The 21,698-nt window shown below is 39.3% G+C and overlaps 1 protein-coding gene across 3 annotated transcripts in view; it reads left to right on the forward strand.

The window, feature by feature from the left end:
• adgrv1 (adhesion G protein-coupled receptor V1) overlaps positions 1-21,698 on the forward strand; it is a 559,481-nt gene that overhangs the window by 276,372 nt on the left and 261,411 nt on the right. For all 3 annotated transcript variants that reach the window (XM_043709105.1, XM_043709113.1, XM_043709123.1), the window contains 5 exons: positions 718-937; positions 5,203-5,442; positions 6,266-6,415; positions 9,862-10,317; positions 15,822-15,965. In XM_043709105.1, coding sequence (XP_043565040.1) covers positions 718-937; positions 5,203-5,442; positions 6,266-6,415; positions 9,862-10,317; positions 15,822-15,965 — 1,210 coding nt within the window. The remainder of the gene's footprint in view (positions 1-717; positions 938-5,202; positions 5,443-6,265; positions 6,416-9,861; positions 10,318-15,821; positions 15,966-21,698) is intronic.

Below are 21,698 nucleotides of genomic sequence, written 5' to 3' on the forward strand. Positions count from 1 at the left end.
AACCAGTCTACCACGAGGAACCTTGTTGAATGCCTTACTGAAGTTCATATGGATCACGTCCACTGCTCTACCTCCATCAGTCTTCTTTGTTGTTTCGTCAGAAAACTCAATCAAGTTAGTGAGACATGATTTCCCAGGCACAACGCCATGTTGACTATCCCTAATCAGTCCCTTGCTTTCCAAAGTCATGTAAATCCTGTCCCTCAGGATTCCCTCCAACAACTTGCTCACCACCAATGCCAGTCTCACTGGTCTATAGTTGCCTGGCTTTTCCTTACAACCTTTCTTAAATAGTGGCACCACATTAGCCAACCTCCAATCTTCTGGCACCTCACCTGTGACGATTGATGGTACAAATCTCTCAGCAAGGGTTCGAGAAATCACTTCTCTAGTTTCCCAAAGTGTCCTAGAGTACACTTGATAAGGTCCCAGGAATTTATCCACCTTTATGTGTTTTAAGACATCCAGCACCACCACCTCTGAAATATGGACATTTTTCAAGATGTCACTATTTATTTCCCCAAGTTTTCTATCTTCCATATCCTTCTCCACAGTAAATACTGACACAAAATACTCATTTAGTATCTCACCGCATCTCGTGCATTCCACATATAGACGACCTTGCTGATCTTTTCTGTTGGTTCATCTTTATGTTCATTGACAACATTTCTTGTACAGTTTGAAACTTGATCAAACGTTGAAATTATTTGCCTGCAGTGAGCTTGAAGAGGAATTTGAGATTCAATTGATGGCTGTAACAGGAGGTGCAGTGCTTGGAACACAACTCACCACAAGAGTAACCATTCGTAAAAGTGACTCAATTGGTGGGACCATTCGGTTCCTCAACCTAACCCATCTGGTCATCCCTAATCCCAATGTAACCGAGACATTAACACTGCTGCTGGAAAGGACTGGAGGATTTTCTGGGGATGTGCAAGTAGGTTTGAGTTTATCACAGTCTAAGAGTTTGTATATTCTTGATGAATGATTAATTACTGTGTTTCATTTCATTCATGAATCTTAGCCATGACACTCTTTTATTGACTTGTCATGTTCCCATGGCAACCAGTGATGGACAATAAACATGACTTTGCTAGTGTCACCATTTCCTCAGAATATCTGCAGTAAAATCCTTGATTTCTGACTTGCAGTAGGATTAGATTATGTCACTCCAAAAATGCTAGTTAAGAGGGAGGTGCAAGATGAGAAATGGAGTTTTCTAATCCCTGACGTGGCAATGGTGAGAAAATTGGGAAAATATGACAAGAATGAAAAAAATATGATTCTCAAAAGAGAAATGTCCTTTACTTTAATTCAAGTCTTAAGCAAAGACATCAGAATCTTGCCATTGAAGGGTGGCTATCTTACCTCCATCAATGTGCTGCTCATTAAACTTTTACTTGTGTTAGTTATGCACCACTTCCTATTCTCCTCTCCACCACAGAGAAATTAATTCTCAACATGAAAATCAGAGTGAAAAATTACGAGCTGCAGCTTGCCAAATGATTGTCATGACCTTCATGTAATTACTTCTTAAGAACAATGTACCTGCATTTTCAATCATGGGACATGGGCTTAGCTAGCTGGGCCAGCATTTGTTGTCCATCTCTGGTGGCGATGAGCTGCCTGTTGAACCACTGCAGACCGTTTAGTATATTTACTACCACAGTGCTTTTAAGGAGAGAATTCCAGGATTTTAACTATGACACTGCACAGCTCCCAGGCCATTTTAGACATCATGTGAACCCTTTAATACTTGACTATAAAGCTCAGAAATGCCTACAATTTGCATACTTTTCCCATGTAGCTTTGTGCACGGGCAGAAGCACAATTCGTGTGTCTACGTGGGATATTTTTGCCCTGATGTAAGATGCATGTACATCTTATGGTTGTTATCTTGCTTTCTTCTTGCTCACTTTACCTCTTACTTGGAGATATTTCTCTTAATTTACGTACTTCTCATCGCTTTCTTAACAAACACTCAATGACTTACAGGCCACCAGCCTTCGTATGGCTTACATTGCTTTCTTAATGCACAAGATTTTTCAAAGTCAGTTACAGTCTCTGTGGATTATGCTCTGTTTAGTGTAGAGGGAGAGACAGGCAGCTTATGACAGTGGGGAACACTGAACATCTATCTATTAGTCAGGTGGAGGGTTGCACAGTCCTCAACATGGTACCATACTCTGCTGATGTCCAATGTACAGCATGTGCTAGTGGTTTATGCAGCATACAAATGTCATTTGGTTGAAACATATTCAGTGTGTATAAGTTAAAGGGAGCAGTTGGTCAGGGGGTGCTGTCAATGAAGGAACTGGTTCTACTTCACTCAAAAAAGTTTGTCACAGTCAGTCAGGCACCTAGTCCCACTAGAGTTTGGGTTTGGGCCATGGTGAGTCCTATAAGTCATGTGCAAACAATCTGGGGATTACAAGTGGATCAATTGGGTTACTAATGAGAAATCAGTCTGGGGGCTGGGTCAGTATTTCCCACAGCGAGAAAAAAGAAGAGATTTGATTGTAATGGAAGTGGATGCTAGAGCAATTGAGTCAGTAGGAAGTGCAGAAGGCAGGAAAGGTTAAAGACTGCGTGTTGGATAAGACCTGCTGACTGGACATGAAGAATGTAGTTGTTATCCCTGAGCCTTGTTGATCCATTAATACAGTGATTGAGTTAGAGTGCTGGCCCTCTGTGTGCGCGGTAGCAAAGAGCAAGTGATGACACTTTGCTTGTGCTGCACCAAAGGTCATTGACATTCTTTCTGCATTGTTGGCTGTTCCTTTTCACTCCTTTTCTCTCAGGGCACCGAACTGACCAGGCTGCTATCTGTCCAGACTGGCTAAGTCTAATGATAGGCAAAAGTGAGGGCTGCAGATGCTGGAAATCAGAGCTGAGATTAGAGTGGTGCTGGAAAAGCACAGCAGGTCAGGCATCACCCGAGGAGCATGAAAATTGACAATTCGGGCAAAAGCCCTTCACCAGGAATGAGGCTGGAAGCCTCCAGCGTGGAGAGATAAATAGGAGGGGGTGGGGCTGGGGAGAAGGTAGCTGAGAGTACAATAGGTGGATGAAGGTGATAGGTCGGAGAGGAGGGTGGATGAAGGGCTTTTGCCAGAAATGTCGATTTTCCTGCTCCTCGAATGCTGCCTGACCTGCTGTGTTTTTCCAGCACCACTCTAATCTGGGTCTAATGATAGGCGCTTCTTTGATGGTTTGCAGAGCAATGTAATACCATACACTCCACACCATTGACCAGTTCCTCCAGGTTCCTGTCAGTGAAGCAGAGGCAGTTTGCTTTTCTTCTGGGCTGTATGTTCAGTGATAAAGGTGAGCACTGCAGTTTGTGGGCCAGTTCCTGGCTTGTAGCATCTGGAGTGGTGTACAGCTGGTGTTAAATATGATACATGAGACACGTACATCAGAAGGTGAAACCAGTTCTGAGCACCTCTACCTCACTGGCCTCATGACTCCCTGAAAATGGGCCCCAAGATCTTGGTTGTATCATTGAGAAGAATAGTAGAAGACTACAAGACAAGCTTCACACTGGGACACTGCAGTCAGACACCAAAAAGCGCATTAGCCAAGGTGTTGTTTTGTTTTTGAGGGATTTGAGGGGAGAGGGGAAGCAGCTGGGAGGCAAGGACTCCATGACAGCTGGGCTTCACAGTAAAATTTCCACAACTGAAGATAAGACTGGCATCACAACTGGCATTGTGATTCTCAGACCAACTTTAAACAAAACATTGAGATGTCAGAAATTCCAATGTATAGAGGACTCCAGTTGGTAGCATGGCAGATAATACAATGTTTGCTGCACCTTAAACAATTAATTATGAAACCAATGTATAATCTTTACTCTGTACAGTGTCTTGATTTAACAGCATTTCTGGTCATCTCACAATAGTAGGTAACAGAACCTGGCAAAGTTTTGTAGGGGATGCACTTGTTTGATACCAAACTTTTCACTATTTCTGTAAACTATAGACATTGAGAGATGTGATTCAGGTCTTTTAATACAATTAGGGAGTTGAATTCTGAGAGTTGAATTGGGTAATAGAGTTAGGGTGACTGGGTAATAAAGTAATCAGAAATATCTGAAACAGATGTCCAAAGTGTGCAGTGATTGTGCATATCCTTAATTTTCCAGTATGATGTTGGATAAGTTCCTGAGATCTTCAGCTTACTGGGATTTCAGCATTGTAGCAGAAACTCTGACAATAACGGTAAATGTTACCAAAACTTCAGCTGGTCAAAGATACAGATGTATTGGAGAGTAACTGGGGCATGGTGGATGGTAAGAGTAGTGGGAACAGTTAGATGATGTTGATTTATGAGAGGGATATATGATTGCTCAAGATGACGAATGACGAGTTGGAAACTCAATATTGAAGAAACAAGAGGTCGGCAGGTCAGAGAGCTGTTGTGTAGACAATCGTTATTCTCCTTAAGATGTACTTTAATTGAGGTTTTTAAAATAATTTAAAGAGTTGATTGGATATAAAATTGTCCCCTTTGCTGGGAAAGTCCAGAACAAGATTGGAATGTAAAGCCAATCCAAAGTTGTTTTATTGTGCATTTCTTCACAAATTACAATAAAAATCTAGAACTTCCTCAATCAAAAAATTGTTGGAATGTTAGACCAATGGTGCACACAAAATGGAGATGGCTAGATTTTTGTTAATGGTTTATATGCGTGATGATGTTGAGTGAAGTTATTGGCAGAGAATTCAAATGAAATGGAGGAGTATAAACATAGTTTCAAACCATCTGGGGGATAAGGCGTCTTTTGTGCAATGAAAAGAGACTTAATCCACAATGTTTTTAATAAGTTAGTTGTTTATTTCTGCACATAAATCCAAAATGAATTAGCCTAATCAAAAGGGTACCTTTATGAAACAGTAGCCATTTATTACTTTATGTGACTGGTGAGAGGTCTCATCCTTTCTTGGAAATTTGACAACATTATGCATGTTGTTTTTGATCATTACATCAAAGTAATAGTACAAAAAGTATATAGAAGTATATAAAAGATTCAGAGCTATGTTTCCAACAGATGAGGTCCATCTTCCTGCCACCTGTTCATCTGAACAATAAATGCAAGCGGTCAGAATGTCAAATCACATTCCTGCTAAACTACCCTCCTCCTGAAGTATTGGATATTTCTGTGATGCTAGGAACTCACCATATCATTTCTTTTCTTAGATAATTTGGAACATTCTGGGTCCAAACTCAGAAGCAGTCTTGCCATCATCCAACACAGACATAAGTGACCCCATCAATGGAACATTCTATTTTAGAGATGGTGAGACTGGAAATAGAGTCATTGAATTGAGTGTCTTGCCCCATGAAGAAATTGAAATGCAAGAGACCTTCATCATTCAACTTATTCTGGAATTTGGTGAAGCAGAAATTGACCATAAGGCTGGAAAAGTGTTTTTAACGGTATGTGACTGAGATAAATAATGCTGTTTCAATTGTGGTTTGCATCCAAAATCCTATTTAATTAGCTGTTCTTTTAAATATGCATTGCACTTAATATGATAAAGTTATGTGTTATTTGTGTACTAACAACCGATAAATCATTCATTGAAATAGAATTTTTGAATAATGTGGTCCCTTCCATTAAATCCTGGGGGCATATGTTTGTGGCATTGTTCTTTCAATCAAACCTTTACTAAAAATGTATTATTCAGAAGCTTCATCTTTTAAAATGATTGTTGTTATCCTGAAACTATAACCCTAGGCAATATATTTTTGAACACGTTTTATTCCTTCCCCACTGTTCCCCATTTCGGATATCCAAGGTGTATGTATCATGGAGAAGAACCAATGAACTGGCAGGTCCTGCTTCCCAGATACAATCATGATGTGATCGTGGCTGAGGGATAACACCCTCTCTAATGCCTTTTCCTCAGTTTCTGTAAGCACAAAACAGGTCTTCAGCACAGCTGGATGTTTGAGCTTCACAAAATTAGGGCTTGAAGCCACAGTTTGTGATACTTTGACAGTAATATTTTTGGTGCTGTCAAAATGCTGCACCTAATGGGCTGCCACCTTGAAATAGCAAAAGTGAAATGATGAACAGAATTTTGTAATACGCAAACTGTATTTAAATTTGTTTTCATACAGTGTGATGATTTTGCTTTGGACTTGGATGTGAAATATTCCTGCATTTCTGAAACGAGAAAGGCTTTGCAATGAACAAAACTACTTTTCTAGAAAGACCGTCAATAATATTTTAAATTTCAACAATTATGATCCTTAGGTACAAAAAGTTGGAAATCCCAATGGAATAGTTCAGTTCACTGAGGAGTCATTGGACATGAAAACTTATCTGGAGCCATCTAGTCATGAAGAACTATTAAATATTGCATTCTTTATTACAAGAACAAAAGGAAAAATTGGGAATGTGAAGGTAATGTCAATTTGCAGCATTTTGTATTTTTGATTTATTCGAATGCTTTCTCATTACATCTGGAAATTCTTTTGCAATTCTATTTTATACAATGCCACATGTAAACAGCTTGATTCAGTGAAAATTGAGGTTCCAGGCGATTGCTGGTCCTAGTTACTTGGACTCACTTCAGGGAAAATACCTGTTTTCTCACTGTTCTGAATGAAGTTTTGAATTAGTCACAGAGTCATAGAGATGTACAGCATGGAAACAGACCCTTCAGTCCAACCCGTCCATGCTGACCAGATATCCCAACCCAAACTAGTCCCACCTGCCAGCACCCGGCCTGTATCCCTCCAAACCCTTCCTATTCATATATACATCCAGATGCCTTTTAAATGTTCCAATTGTACTAGCCTCCACACTTCATCTGGCAGCTCATTCCATACATACCACTCTTTATGTGAAAAAGTTGCCCATTAGGTCCCTTTTATATCTTTCCCCTCTCATTCTAAACCTATGCGCTCTAGTTCTGGACTCCCCCACCCTAGGGAAAAGACTGTCTATTTATCCTATCCATTCCCCTCATGATTTTATAAACTTCTATAAGGTCACCCCTCAGCCTCTGATGCTCCAGGGAAAACAGCCCCAACCTCTTCACCCTCTCCTGACAGCTCAAATCCTCCAATCCTGGCAACATCCTTGTAAATCTTTTCTGAACCCTTTCAAGTTTCACAACATCCTTCCAATAGGAAGGAGATGAGAATTGCATGACTATTCCAAAAGGGGCCTAACCAATGTACTGTATAGCTGCAACATGACCTCCCAACTCCTGTACTCAATATTCTGACCAATAAAGGAAAGCATACCAAATGCCGCCTTCACTATTCTATCTCCCTGCGACTCTATTTTCAAGGAGCAATGAACCTGCACTCCAAGGTCTCTTTGTTCAGCAACACTCCCTAGGTAAATTGCCCATAATGTTAGGTGGATTAGTCAGAGGGAAATGGGTCTGGATGGGTTACTCTTCGGAGGGTCAGTGTGGACTGGTTGGGCTGAAGGGCCTGTTTCCACACTGTAGGGAATCTAATCTAATCTACTAAATAACAACTGTTCCAATATAGTAACAACCCATAAACACACCCTTGGCAAAGGCAAATTCAGTAAAATGGATTGTCTCATTTGGAGTTCTAGCAGCAGGAAGAGAACCCCAGCTTTTAGCTGTAACAAGTTTCCAGCAACTGCTAAAAGTTAAACTAAAATTGTGGTTCTGTGGGAACTTGAGCCCACCCCTTTTTGCTGCCTCTGTTGCTCCAACGTTTTAAAAACAACAAAGCTAGCTGGGCTAAGAGCAGATAGCTCAGCTCAGTTTCAAGTTTACAACATTTGCTTTCAAAATAAAAATGAGAGAACAAATCCTTCTTAAAGGTATATCTCATAATGTTAAACAATAGAAATGCAATGACAACAGCGCATCAACAGCAAATGACAGAGACTGACAATACCCAGAGAAGGAAGATGCTCCAATTGAACAGTCAATAATAATATCTATGAATAGCAAAAAGAAAGCAGCATAATTTAAGAACTATTATGTCATGCATCTGCAGAGAGAGAGAGTGCAGGAAAACAAATTACAAATGCATAAGACAGTTTTGCGCTTGATGAATAAGTTGGCTAACTCAAAATATAAATAACAAGATCATTTTTTTGTGTTGCGTGAAAAGGGGAATGTTTATGATGAAGTGCACCATTATACCAATGAGCCTCCTGCTTTGCAGTAGTTCTATGATTTGCTATCATGAAGCATGGACTAGGGGAGTCCATCTTGCGGCCAGCTTTGGTAAAGTCTCAATACAGGGCAGACTGTGTCTTGAGATCTTGTAACAATACTCTCACCAAAACAAAACAAACCCAGTTTTGAAATTTTCAGCTGACCAATTTTCACCATTTTTTGTCAGAGTGGAAATGTTTTAATTTCCACTCTGAAGAAGCTAAATGGTATGACTTCTCTTGTTAATCATTGTTTGATTACTTCTAATTAAATCATATCAATCAGTTTGTGTGTTGTCAAATCATTTTTCAAATTCATAGCCTCCTGAATTGGATGGAGTACTTGAGGACTATGTGGCATTTATCATTACATCTAAACAAAGAAAATAGACTACCATTAAATCCTCAAATATTACATAACCATGACGTTTATGTCTTCAAATGTTAAAGCGTTTTATAGTATACATTTTTAATCAGTCTTTTCAGAGATGTTATTACAAAGCTCTGGAGCAGATGGAACTTGAACCAGGCCTCCCGGCTCAAAGGTAGGGTTACGACCTCTGCAGGTGGAGCCCCTAAGCATTTTATTGTTTACTTCCAATGTTTGGTAAAGGAAGGAGCAACTGACTAGATTATGTTATCAGGAACAGAACTAGACCTTCCTTCAGTGCAGAGGAGAAGTTTGAAATACCTGACCTAATTTCTGTGTCTACTATTTTTCATGTGCTCTCCATAAGAATGTGGGTTGTGAACTCTCACTCAATAGTGGTGGTGCTAATAGCTCATATAATTTCAGAACACACACAATTTTCAGAATGTGACATGCTTCATATCCGGTCAAAAGGGTTGTGAAATTTGAAGGAAATATGTTCTGGAGTTAAGAACTTTTTGATGGGTATATTTAAAAGATGCGTTGCTAATTTGGCATATTATTGTAGTGATTGTAATGACGTCAGCCAGATGGATCTCATAGAATATGAGTTCCTTGATTGGGATTGTTAGTGTGGTCCAGTCAAGAAGCCCTGGCTAACAGATAAAAAGAGGAATGTCAGACATTCTGAAAGCTGGCTCTGAGGGAGCTGGACCAGTGTCAAGGGCTCTCCAAGTGTAAGTAAAATGTGACTTGTTGATGGGAGACTGGCCTCTGAGGAATTAATTCAGTCATGATAGTTACTTTATGATAATTTAAGTATGATTTCCTTGTGGTGTGTCATGGTAGAGCTTTGTTCTTAAAAGATGTGACTATTAAATTGATCAGTATTTGAATTGGTCAGGTGCATGAGCATGGATGAAGGGCTTTTTGTCATTCACATTTTAAGGTCTCAGTTGGACCCTGCACTTCAGGCTTCAATTTGATTGACAGTTTAACCACCTTTCAGCTATTTGAAGCCGTCAGCATATGTTTCGTACTTGAAAGGTTACTATTTATCCAGTTCTGGAGATTTTGTTTACACAGTATTATTTTCAGATTTAATTTAGGAAGATCTCCTCAATTTTCCCTAAAATAGTTCTATAACATCTATTTACTGATTGATATTTATGAAATCCAATTAATTCTTTAAATATTTAACCAGTTTTTGGAATCAAACCAGGAATTTTTTAAACTGAAGATGTTTAGATGCAACACTTTTTTTGCGATACGTATGTTGCTTTTAATTCAAATTAGTAATTGTCATTTCTTCTCTTCTGTTCTTAAGGTACATTGGTTGCTTCAGAGTGATTCTGATATGACAGGAGACTTTCTTGTGATCAATGGCACAGTCACTATCCTGGATTCGCAGCTGAATGCAGAAATAAATGTTCAGCTGTTAGCTGATGACGTTCCGGAGTTAGATGAAGTTTATATAATGAGGTTAACTTCTGTAGAAGGTGGAGCTGATTTGAATGAGGGAAAAGACAATTCAAGATTTCTGGTTCCTGCAAATGATGACCCTTATGGCTTGTTTGCTGTCTACTCAGAAGGGCAAACTGTGATTGTTGAAAGTGACTTGAGTCGCTATTTTCAGATTAACATTACAAGACATGGTGGAACATTTCAAGATGTGATTGTGGAATATAAGCTCATGTTTCATGGACAAGATGGATTTTTGGGGAGTGTAGTGGTCGAAGATGGTGCTGGATTTGCTGTTGCCAGAGTGCCAATCTCAAATCAGGTGAGTGGGACAGCTTAAATTGAGTCAAGTTCTTCAGGTGAACAAAACCATCTGTGCTTAAGCATTGGTGAGGAAACCCATGCAGCTGCTTTACTGATTTAGGTGAACTTGAACTAGTCATAAGGATAAACAACTATGCAAACATTTTCACTTTCTGCTTTCATTTCCTGCTATCATGCTGAAGAAGCATGGAGGAATAGCAAGTGTTGAACCTTGCTCTATGTTTCCATCTGATTAGAAGGTCCATGGAAATGGTAAAGCACATACTTTTGTTACACAGGTATGATGGAAATTTTGGAGTTATACAAGTAAGTGACAAAGTGATGTATAAGTGTTTCTCAATCTATAACAGTCGCTGACTTCTTTCTCTACTTTCAATGGTTTGGTTGTTCTGGAGAAGCAATGTCACAGAAACATCTGCCTTGGGTTACTGACATGAATCCAAACATCCCACACTTTCCACTTAATCTGCACTGGGATGAATTGGGGGGAGGAAATCCTTATCCAGATCCTTATCTTTGTTTTAAATTGCCTCCATGACATCTTCCATTTTTAACTACATTTTGATGTCACTGATATAATTTTAAGAGTGGATGTTGAAGCAGAAATTGGATGTGAACTAACTAACTGCACAAAGTAAATAGAGTCAGGCGAGATGGCAGAACATTGGTTTACAGTTGGGAGGGAGTTACCGAAGGAATCCACAACATTGACTCTGGATGCCATGAAGTATCATGGCAACAGGTCAAACATGGGCAAGATAACCTGCTGAATACCACATAAGCTCCACTTTGGCACTCCTCCCCAGATAAATAATTGATGTGCATGCTGCTGGTTAGACTATAATTTATTGCCCATGTCATGATTCCCAGCTGGTGTTATTTGAGCAAGTCAGATTTAACACTGAAAGGGCGCATGATAAATCGTGTTTGTTTTGTTTTGCTTTAACAAAGTGGCCTCTTGCTGAACCAAATACCCACAATTTTGCAGTGTGTTTTAACAATGAAACAAAGTTTTAGTAACAAAAGAAATAAAAATAAACCATCTGTTTATAATATAAACAAATTTTCTTTTAGTCTTTGCTGAGATTCAGCCATCACTGGCTAGGCCAGCATTTATTGTTCATCTCTAATTGCCCAGAGGGCAGTTTAGGGCTAACCAATTTGCTGTCATCTGGAGTCAGATGTAGGCCAAATCAGGTGAGGATGAAGTTTCCCTTGCCATGGTCATCATTAGATTTTTAATTCCAGATTTTTATCAAATTCAAATTCCACTATCTGTCATGGGGAGATCTGAACATTATCTGGGTCACTGGGTTAATAGTGAAGTGATAATACCACCACACCAGCTCCTTCACAGTGTAATCCCAACACACTCCTTTGTACATTGGAAGGAAAAACAGCAACTTTTATACCATACTCAAATACACTCTGGTACACTACCCAAAACAAACTTTGTCTAGTTCCAGAAAGACCACTTGTACGGGACTCGAACCAACTGCTGACACCTCAGTAGATGTAAGTCACCTATGAGTCTAACATAACTAGAATTGCAGATAGTTTCTTCTTGGAGCTGTTACGTGCTTGAACTTAAACAAACCCATCTTTTAAATAATCTTTTCAGGGTTTCTGGGACTAACACTAACTCTTTGCTCTGAAGTAAGCAAGTTCATTATAATTCCTTCCTTATCAGAAGCAATGCATTGTACAGACATTTTCATTCAAGGACCTCACAGCTCTGCTCAAAATCAAATTAAAATGAAAAAAAAAATGCCATCTCCAAGCTATGGCTGTTTCAAATAAGCTTTAAAAAAAAAGTTCTAAAAATCTCTCACCATTCAGGGTCTATGAAATCTACTGTAAACAAAAATCTTAGTGATGCATAAAAGCCCATTAACTCTAAAGCAAGCCCTCAACAATTGCCTTTTTAAAAAAAAAGTCAATTTGGCTACAGAAATACAACCAAGTTAATTATTAACTTCACCACACAGAAAACATGCTCCTCACTCAAGAATGAAAAACCCAAACTTAGAATAAATTATTTAAATAAATATTATATATAAATCTCATAGTTTAGATCATACCCATCTCTGGTTGTCGTTGAGAATGTGGTGGTGAGCTACCTTCTTCTACTGCTACAGTCCATCATAGATTCACCCACAATGGCTTAAAGGAAGGAGTTCATGGAGTTTGACCCACTAACACTGAATGAATGGTGTAATATATTTATAAATTAGAACAGCAAGTGACTTGGACGGAACGTGCAGGTCATAGTGTTCCCATGTATCTATTTCCGTTCGCTATCTAGATGGTAGTGGTTGTGGGTTTTGTAGGTGCTGTAGATGGTACACACTGCTGCTTCTGATTGTGGATGTGGTGCCAATCAAGCATGTGACTTTGTCCTGGATGGCACCAAACTTCTTGCATGTTGTTAGAGGTGCACCCATCCAGGCAATTGAGGAGTTTTCTGTCATACTCCTGATTTGTGCCTTGTAGATGGTGGACAGTCTTTGAGGAATCTAAAGGTGAGTTACTCACTACAGGACTTTTGGCTTTTGACCCATTCTTGTAGCCACAGTATATAATTAGCTCATCTAGTTCAGCTTCTGGTCAATGATAATATCCAGAATTGTGGGGGAACCAGCAGTGGCGATGCAATTGAATGTCAAGAAGCAATGGTTAGATTCTCTCTTTTCAGGGATAGTCATTGGCTGGGACTTGTGTCGCATGAATGTGATTTGTAACTTGTCAGCTTAAACAAAGATGTTGTCCAGATCTTGCTGCATTTGAGTATGAGTTGCTTCACTATCTGGGGAGTTATTAATGGCGCAATCATCAGGGAACATTCTCATTTCTGATCTTAAGATGGAGAGAAGATCACTGAAGCAGCTGAAGATGATTGGGCCTAGGACACTACCCTGAGGAACATCTGCAGAGATGTTCTGGAGCTGAGCTGACTATTGTCCAACAACCAAAAGCATCTTCCTTTGTGCCAAGTATGACTCCAACCAGTGGAAATTGTTTTCACCCCCACCCTTTCCCCAATCCTCATTGATTCCAGTTTTGCTAGGGCTCCTTGATGCCACATATGGTCAAATGCAGCCTTGCTGTCAATGGTAGTCATCCTCCGCCCATTTCAGGAATTCAGCTCTTTTATTAGATTAGATTACTTACAGTGTGGAAACAGGCCCCTCAGCCCAACAAGTCCACACCGACCCTCCGAAGAGCAAACCACCCAGACCCATACGTTTACCCCTTCACCCAACACTACAGGCAATTTAGCATGGCCAATTCACCTAGGAATCTTTGGACTGTGGGAGGAAACGGAGTACCTGGAGGAAACCCACGCAGACACAGGGAGAATGTGCAAACTCCACACAGACAGTTGCCGGAGGCGGGAATTGAACCTGGGTCTCTGGCACTGTGAGGAAACAGTGCTAACCACTGTGTCACCCATTTTGTTCAGATTTGAAATAAGGCTGTAATAAGGTCAGGACCTGAATGCCTCTAGTAGATTCAGAATTGAGCCTCAGTGACCAGTTTATTGCAAAACAAATGCTGCTGGATAGTATTGTTAATGACCCCTTTCATCACTCTCTTGATGTTCGAGAGTAGATTGATGGGATGATAATTAGCCGGGTTGGTTTTGCCCTGCTTTTTGTATACAGGACATCTCTGGACAATTTTCCACATTTTCAGGTGGATGCCAATGTTGTAGCTGTACCTTACTTCTGGCAAAACACAAGAAGTAATTCATAGATAACAAACTGTTCAAAGAAGCAAGACTGTAGCAGTTTACTCTTTATTTCAGAACAAATGTGAGATTTTGATAGGAATCCAGGTCATGTCAGTTGGTGCTTCCACAGCAGCAAGACGAGTTGAATCTTTGTCCAAAGATGTGTCTCAACAACTATGGCAGGACCTGCTTCTCGCTGCAGTTTGGTGAATGCGTTGAAGCGACCAATACAATCCAGCTGATTGTCTTTGTGAAGATAATTTTTAAGGACATAGCTAACAAGGATTCTTGACTGTTTTGCCCCTTAAAGGGTGAGGATATCTACAACAAATTCAAAAGTGTATGGACTTGGAAATAATATTCAAATCAAGAAACTGGTTCCATTGCAACTGATTGTGCACCAGTGATGCTTGGTAGAAATACAGGCTTTGTGACATTTCACTGAAATGATCCTGGTTTCCCATCTTTTGTCAATTACCACTGTGTAATCCACCAGCAAGCTTTCATGAATCATGTTGGGTTATGGATTTTTCTTACGCAACAGAAGTTATTGTTAAAATTGTAAACTTGATTTGAGCAAGAGCCCTTCACTGTTACCTCTTTAAATTCTTACTTGTTGAACTTGATGCTGCTATGGTTAGCCATGCTGGTCAAGTTGAGGGAAGGTCATGTGACAATGTTTTGATCTGGTGCCTGAAATCTTTTCTCAAATCATGGAATGAAGGGAACATTAGCATGCAATGTTGTGAAGAAAATCCTAGCAAAACATCAAAGACAAAGAAAATTGGCTCCACGGAGAAAACTGCAGAAGTTAGCAGAAGAATTCAACAGATGATTTCAGAAATTAGATGTGATGGAACAAATTGTAACATTTGTCTCAAGTCCATTCCTTCAAGTAGGCATTGGCGGATTGATTACTAAATTCCATCAGGTGTTTGATTTATTAAGCTATGGGGTTAATATGGAGATAAATACTATATAAAATTGAACTGAAAATCAGATCAATGGAAAGTGATTTTGGGGACTCGTGATCAGAGAAAAACACCCACTCCCACCATCCTGTGTTTTTAAAGTGAAAGCTTACTTTGATCCCACATACCTCAGAAAGATGATATTCTCCCAATGAAGACAATCATGTGCAAGTGTAGCACTTACCTCACAGCTGATGGTCAGTATACAACTAGCAGTCTCAAAGTATAACCAAGACTTCAGGGCATTATCAGATCGTATGTAATCGCAAGTGTCATACTGAGACTTAGTGAGTAGAGAAAAAACATAAATAATTATATACTTAGTTTTAAATTTATATGGTTCTAAAAATAAACTGTTTGTTCTATGTTTTCTTAGTGGCAAATCCTGGGTTGCACGTAAGTTCAAAACTTAGTGTGTTTATAAAGGTTGGAGACCACTAATCTAGAAGGGCAAGCCACCACCTGCAAGTTCCACTCCAAGCCACTCACCATCCTGACTTGGAAACTTATCATCATTCCTTCCATGCCATTGGGTCAAAGTCCTGTAATTCCCTCCCTAACGACATTGCACTTACACTAAGTGGCCTGCAGCAGTTCAAGCATGCAGCTCACCACCACTTGCTCAAGGGCAAATAGGAATGGCAAAAAATGCTAGCTCAGCAAGCGGTAGCCGCATTGCATGAAAAATAATTTTGCAATGTTGCATTGAAACATCCTGCAGCTTGACTCAAATGTATGACTGCTGTGGTAAGACAGGGGAGTATTATTGATTAATGTCTGTCTACTTTGACATTCTAGACATTCCTTGGACTGGATTTTAATCCTTCTGTTGAATTAATCAATGTGAGTGTTTTGAGTGAAAGTCCTTCCATTCCTCCACGACTGTTCACTGGGAATGACTCTGCCATTATATTTATTCCAGAGGAAGCAGCAAATTCTGAGGTAACTTTCTTTTAACATCTATAATTTTGGATTGAAAATTTTACTATTTATTTGATCTTCCAATAACAAGGTATATCAGACGGCATTCATAATGTTTTAATTCATTTTCTATCTTGAATTAAGTAGAGCAACAATGGCTTTGGGATACTTAAGTTATTTCACTGGAGGAAATTTGTGGAAGTCTCTTGTATTACTGATTATTCAGCAAATTTATTGATGTGATTGTATTAAACTTATTAAGCATTCAATATCTGATTATAGTTCATGATGTACTAGTAACTAAGTTGGATTTCATCAGGATAATGTGTTGAATATTTATGGTATTCAATGCCTTTTTAATGAGCAAACTAATGCTTGTTCCAGTCTGTATTGGAGCCAGTATATTTTAAGAAAACCTGGATTGATGATCTGTACTTAGATCGGTACCTAGAACTAACGTTACACAGACAGTGTGAGGCCCAAAATTTCAATTTAAAGTTGAAACTGTGCCCATGTGTTGGGGTGCATGTTTCAATGTGTTATTGATTCACTTTGGTTCTTGCCTATTTCTTCCCCAAAATGTGGGCAACTGCACGTAGAAATCTGTATCCTGATATTCTATGGTACAGATCATGTAATTTATTTGCGCATTTTGAACTGTAAATCTGCGTCCTGAAGACAAAGTGATGGTGTGCTCTGTTATTTAAGCCGACTCATGTCGTTGTTGTGGTAGATTGCTAGGCTCTACATTGCTCAGGCAACCACTGTTATGTGTTGTTTGGGTTCATTTTATGACATAGTATATTGCTGCCAGTAAAAAAAAACTCATTCAGTTTGTCACTAAAGCAGTGGAGAGGAGTAGTTGATTGGTTAGAGGTTACATTATTACTTTGTTGATTCTAAAACCTTGTGTTTTTTTCCTTTGCTCTATATATTGCAGAACTTTAATACTTGTCTGTGCAGTATGAGTGAAAAAAAACTTACCTACTCATCATAGTATTGTGAACTTTAATTTATATATTCTAGTTTTGTCACCAGAGTTCAGTCATTTTCCTTTTGCTCCAGCAGGCATAATTGAGGCCCTACTTACAGCATATATACAATTTGAGTCACACAATGGCTTGTGCTAAATCCAAACATTTCAGAGGAGCACCATAAAACAATTTACAATGCAGAACCATGTGAGGAGATACCAGGCAGAATTTAATGCTTTCCCAGTAATGATTTTGGAAGTGTGGTGGTATTTAATTGGGCAGGAGTATATTGCCTGGGCAGCCTGTTGGCCACCTGCCTGTGACCCAATTAATTCTGGGAGGAGGATTTAGAGTCAGACTTTTTGTCACATGGCAGTTGAGACTCTTGAGTAATCCTTGTACCAGTGCTATTGGTATTCAGCCTGGAATGGCTGGGAAATTCAGTACAGAGGTACTAGGAATGTAAACCCTATCATGTTTGCTTGTGGACTTCTGGGATGTCTCTTGTCCAAAGGCCTGATTAAGAGATCTTGCCTCATCATGTTAATGATAGTCTAATATATAATTACTCATCAGGGGATGATTAACTCCCTGGGTAAGTTTATTAGCCATAAGTTATGAAGCTGACATTTATTTTAAAAAAAGGAACAGATATTTTGGCAATGACCTGATTTCTATATTGCAGCTTAAAGATCTATAGGCTAACTGGCAGATAGCTATCAGTTGTATAGTGCATAGAGTCCTTAAAGGTTAACTCTATGAAAGACGAGATGCACATATGAAAGCATTAAGAAAAAATCAGAGGTCCAGCTGGAAGCTACCTCACTGCCCTTATTGCCATCTCACTCCCTGTATTCCTGTGATCTCGGCACTCCCAACCTCTCCATGCCCTTGGTGACCAGAAGCCTACCCTTAGGAGTGACTAGTGCTGCCTGTGGAGAATTTGTGTCAATCTTTGGCCATCAAATCTTTGGTTGTGAGATTGGCAATCTCCCCCCCACAAACACACACACTTCTTCCCAACCTTAATTCTGTGGACCTGAGAGGCACTTAATAATAGCAGGTCTCCTCAAAGGAGGTCATATTGATATCTCATCAACGCTCCAGCCAGTAGGTGAGAGCTCTATCACTGGGGTTAGCTTTTAAGGAGTGTTTTAAAAAAGGGTGTTTCAGAGTTTGGGATCTTTTGCTCCTGATTGTCAGTTGGTGAAGGATAAAACCAGATTCAATTTTGTTCAGCGTACATTTATCCAGAGTGAAACATTGCTATTAAAAGCCTCTGAACTCAACCACACATCATTGTATACATGCAGAAGTAACCATATAACCAATGCCTTCCAGTTGGACATAGTTAACCACAATTAGCGTACAATAAACGTAGACTGTATTTGATTGAAGGCACAGTAGCCAGAAATAGAATGAATGAATAAATAAATAAGAGGAAGATATTAAAAGAAATTGAACTGGGGCAGAAATGAGATGATCACAGATATCTTGGAGGGTTGTCGGTCTGGAGGAGATAGGGAGGAATGAGGTTATTGAAAGATTTGAAAATCAGTGTAGATTAACAAGCACAAAGGAAACATAAACTGTTGCCAGTTTAAAAACTGAACTGCAGTGTTTTGGAATACCTTATGTATGTACAACGGATAATATTCTATTCTAAGTAAATGAAGATATTGTCTCGAAGTTTGTTTAGACAATTCAATTTTTAACCAAATCATTCAGTTATTTATAACCTTCATTCATCTGTAACTAACCCATTTTGAATGCAGATTTACAAGAACAGGATTCCTCACTACATTTACAGATTAAGTCTTAATAATTGTGGGAGACCAGCAGAAGTTCAATGCAACAGTTAAGTCTCGAAGTAATGAGTGTTTAGGCAGGAGTTGAGCTGTGAAACTTGAAAGGATTCAGAAAAGATTTACAAGGATGTTGCCAGGATTGGAGGATTTGAGCCATAGAGAGAGGCTGAACAGGCTGGGACTGTTTTCCCTGGAGTGTCGGAGGCTGAGGGGTGACCTTATAGAGGTTTACAAAATTATGAGGGGCATGGATAGGATAAATAGACAAAGTTTTTTCCCTGGGGTCGGGGAGTCGAGAACAAGAGAGCATAGGTTTAGGGTGAGAGGGGAAAGATATAAAAGAGACCTAAGGGGCAACGTTTTCACACAGAGGGTGATATGGGTATGGAATAAGCTGCCAGAGTAAGTGGTGGAGGCTGGTACAATTGCAACATTTAAGAGGCATTTGGATGGGTATATGAATAGGAAGGGTTGGGAGGGATACGGGCGGGGTACTGGCAGGTGGGACTAGATTGGGTTGGGATATCTGGTCAGCATGGACAGGTTGGACCAAAGGGTCTATTTCTATGCTGTACAACTCTATGACTAAGATGTTAACAGCCAATCTCACAGATGGTATGAGATTAGAAGCTCATCTCCAAATCCGATATGGCTTCAAGTGGATCAGTTAAATCTCCGTATTGCCAGGGAGAGGGATGCAGTAGATGCTTTGGGATGGAGCTTAGAATTAAGGCAGTGAAAAATAGTTTCAATCTTTCCAACATTTAACTAGATAAAATGTGTACTGGTTTTCTACAAGACACCAGAGAAACTGATAATTTAAAAACAGCGGAGTAGTTGAGAGAAGTAATGGTGAGGCAGAGATGGGTGTTATCAGCTGACATATGAAAATAATGCTGTGTCTTCAGATCTAACTGAACGGCAACTTTTTATAAAAGTGGTAATGCAGTCGGAGCAAAAAGAGAAGCCATTGCAAGTCATTCTCTGACTGTGATATAATACATAAAAATTGAACAAGGCAAGGGCAGTCCAACCTGACAGATAACAGTGGAAAGGCATTAAATGTGGATGGGATGGCCAGTCGTATCAAAGGATGTCGGAGCTCAATGGAAATGAAGAAAAGTTTATCTTTGTTGCAGTCAACTTGTATGCTATCTGTGATTTGCTAAGAAATGGATTGGTGCAGTGGTGGGAGCAGACACCTGATCGGAGGGATTTGGGTGTGGACAACCATTTGCAATATCAGCTAACATTGTACCAAGAAGAGAAATTGAGAAGTTTTGTTGGAATTGAATGAAGAAGCAGGAGGCCTTTTTCTAGTAAAACAGAGCTGAGTGTAGGTATGGAGTGAGACAGGAATGTATGATGTAGACTGAGATTTATACACATACATAATATAATTTATTTTAAATTTGGATGTAAATTAATGACATGGGTTTTTCTTTCTAAAGAGTTAATGATTAATGTGTAGGTATTTCTGTAGTCATGGTGATTTATTTTGAAATAGCTTGATGGAGTGGATTGGGCATGAATTTTGGATTTTTTTAAGCTTAGGAAAAACATGTATAGCTTGAAAATAAAGTTATTTTTTAACTTTAGTTTCAGTTTGAAGCAGTACAGCAGGAAAATGGTACCTTACAGCAAGAAATTTAGCATAAGATTCAGGCCAGAATCGTTTAAATGAAACCCTGACAAGGATATTTGAAACTGAGAATGTTTAAACTCAGGTGTATGAAAGCTCTAGGAAAAGGCCAACAAACATTCTAAGCTGGGAGTTGAAATCACACTTAAGTTAAACTTATCAACATATTAGGGAAAGGGACTCTTCTCTGGTGTGAGTACAGTAGAAGTGATGTAGAAGTGAATTCATATTTTTGGGATTACAGAGGAACCTCGATTATCTGAAGGACACGGGCCGGGGGAGGGGCGGAGGGGGTTGGTATTTAATTCAGATAATCAATGCCAAACAACATAGTTAGCCACATATCATGGACCTTGCGATCTTGTTCAGATGGTCCGAAGTTCAGTTAATCAAATGCTGGATAATAGAGGTTCCTCTGTAATGGTATTATATCTAATAATGTATGCTTCAAAACCTCTAAATTGATCAAATGTATAAATAGTTTAGATGGATTTATTTTACCTTCATTTCTGTTATGAGATAATCTATTGTATTGTTAAAATCAAATCTACAAAATCAAGAGCATAAGTTTCAGTGAGGCAGCAACCTCATTAAAACCAAAACAAAACCAAATATGAATTATCAATCCAGATTTCAGTCTGGAATCTGACTTGCACAGTAATAACATCAGGTGGGAAGATAACTAGTGAAACTAAGTTGTGAATTCAAGGCTGGGGAAGTGGAGCAGAATGGAAGTTTGCCTCATGGAGTAGTGGAAGGGAGAGCATGGCAGAGTCAGCTGATGAAGTAACCTTGATTTTACAAATATGTTGATAAGATCCTCACTTTTTTTATTGGGAGGTGAGGGTAGAGGGGATTAAAAATAGGTTGCATTAGACAGAAGAAGGTGGATGTAATATTTGATTGATCAAGATGATACAAAATTGGTGATGTAGTGGACAGTGAAGAAGGTTACCTTAATGTATATGGGACTATATGGGCTGAGGAGTGGCACATGGAATTTAATTTTGATAAATGTGAGGTGCTGCATTTTGGTAGAGCAAATCAGGGCAGGACTTATACGTGTGTTGACGAACAAAGAGACCTTGGGGTGCAGGTTCATATTCGCTGAAAGTGGAGTCACAGGTAAACAGGCTGCACTTGTCTTTATTGTTCAGTGCATTGAGTATAGGAATTGGAACGTCATGATGCGGCTGTAGAGGATGTTGGTTAGACCACTTTTGGAATATTGCTGGTCCCTCTGCTTTCCCCCGGAAAGATGTTGTGAAACTTGAAAGCATACAGAAAGGATTTGCAAGGATGTTGCCAGGGTTGGAGGATTTGAGCCACA

This window comes from Chiloscyllium plagiosum, chromosome 2 (genome assembly GCF_004010195.1).
Source record: "Chiloscyllium plagiosum isolate BGI_BamShark_2017 chromosome 2, ASM401019v2, whole genome shotgun sequence".
In the NCBI taxonomy this organism is placed as follows: Eukaryota; Metazoa; Chordata; class Chondrichthyes; order Orectolobiformes; family Hemiscylliidae; genus Chiloscyllium; species Chiloscyllium plagiosum.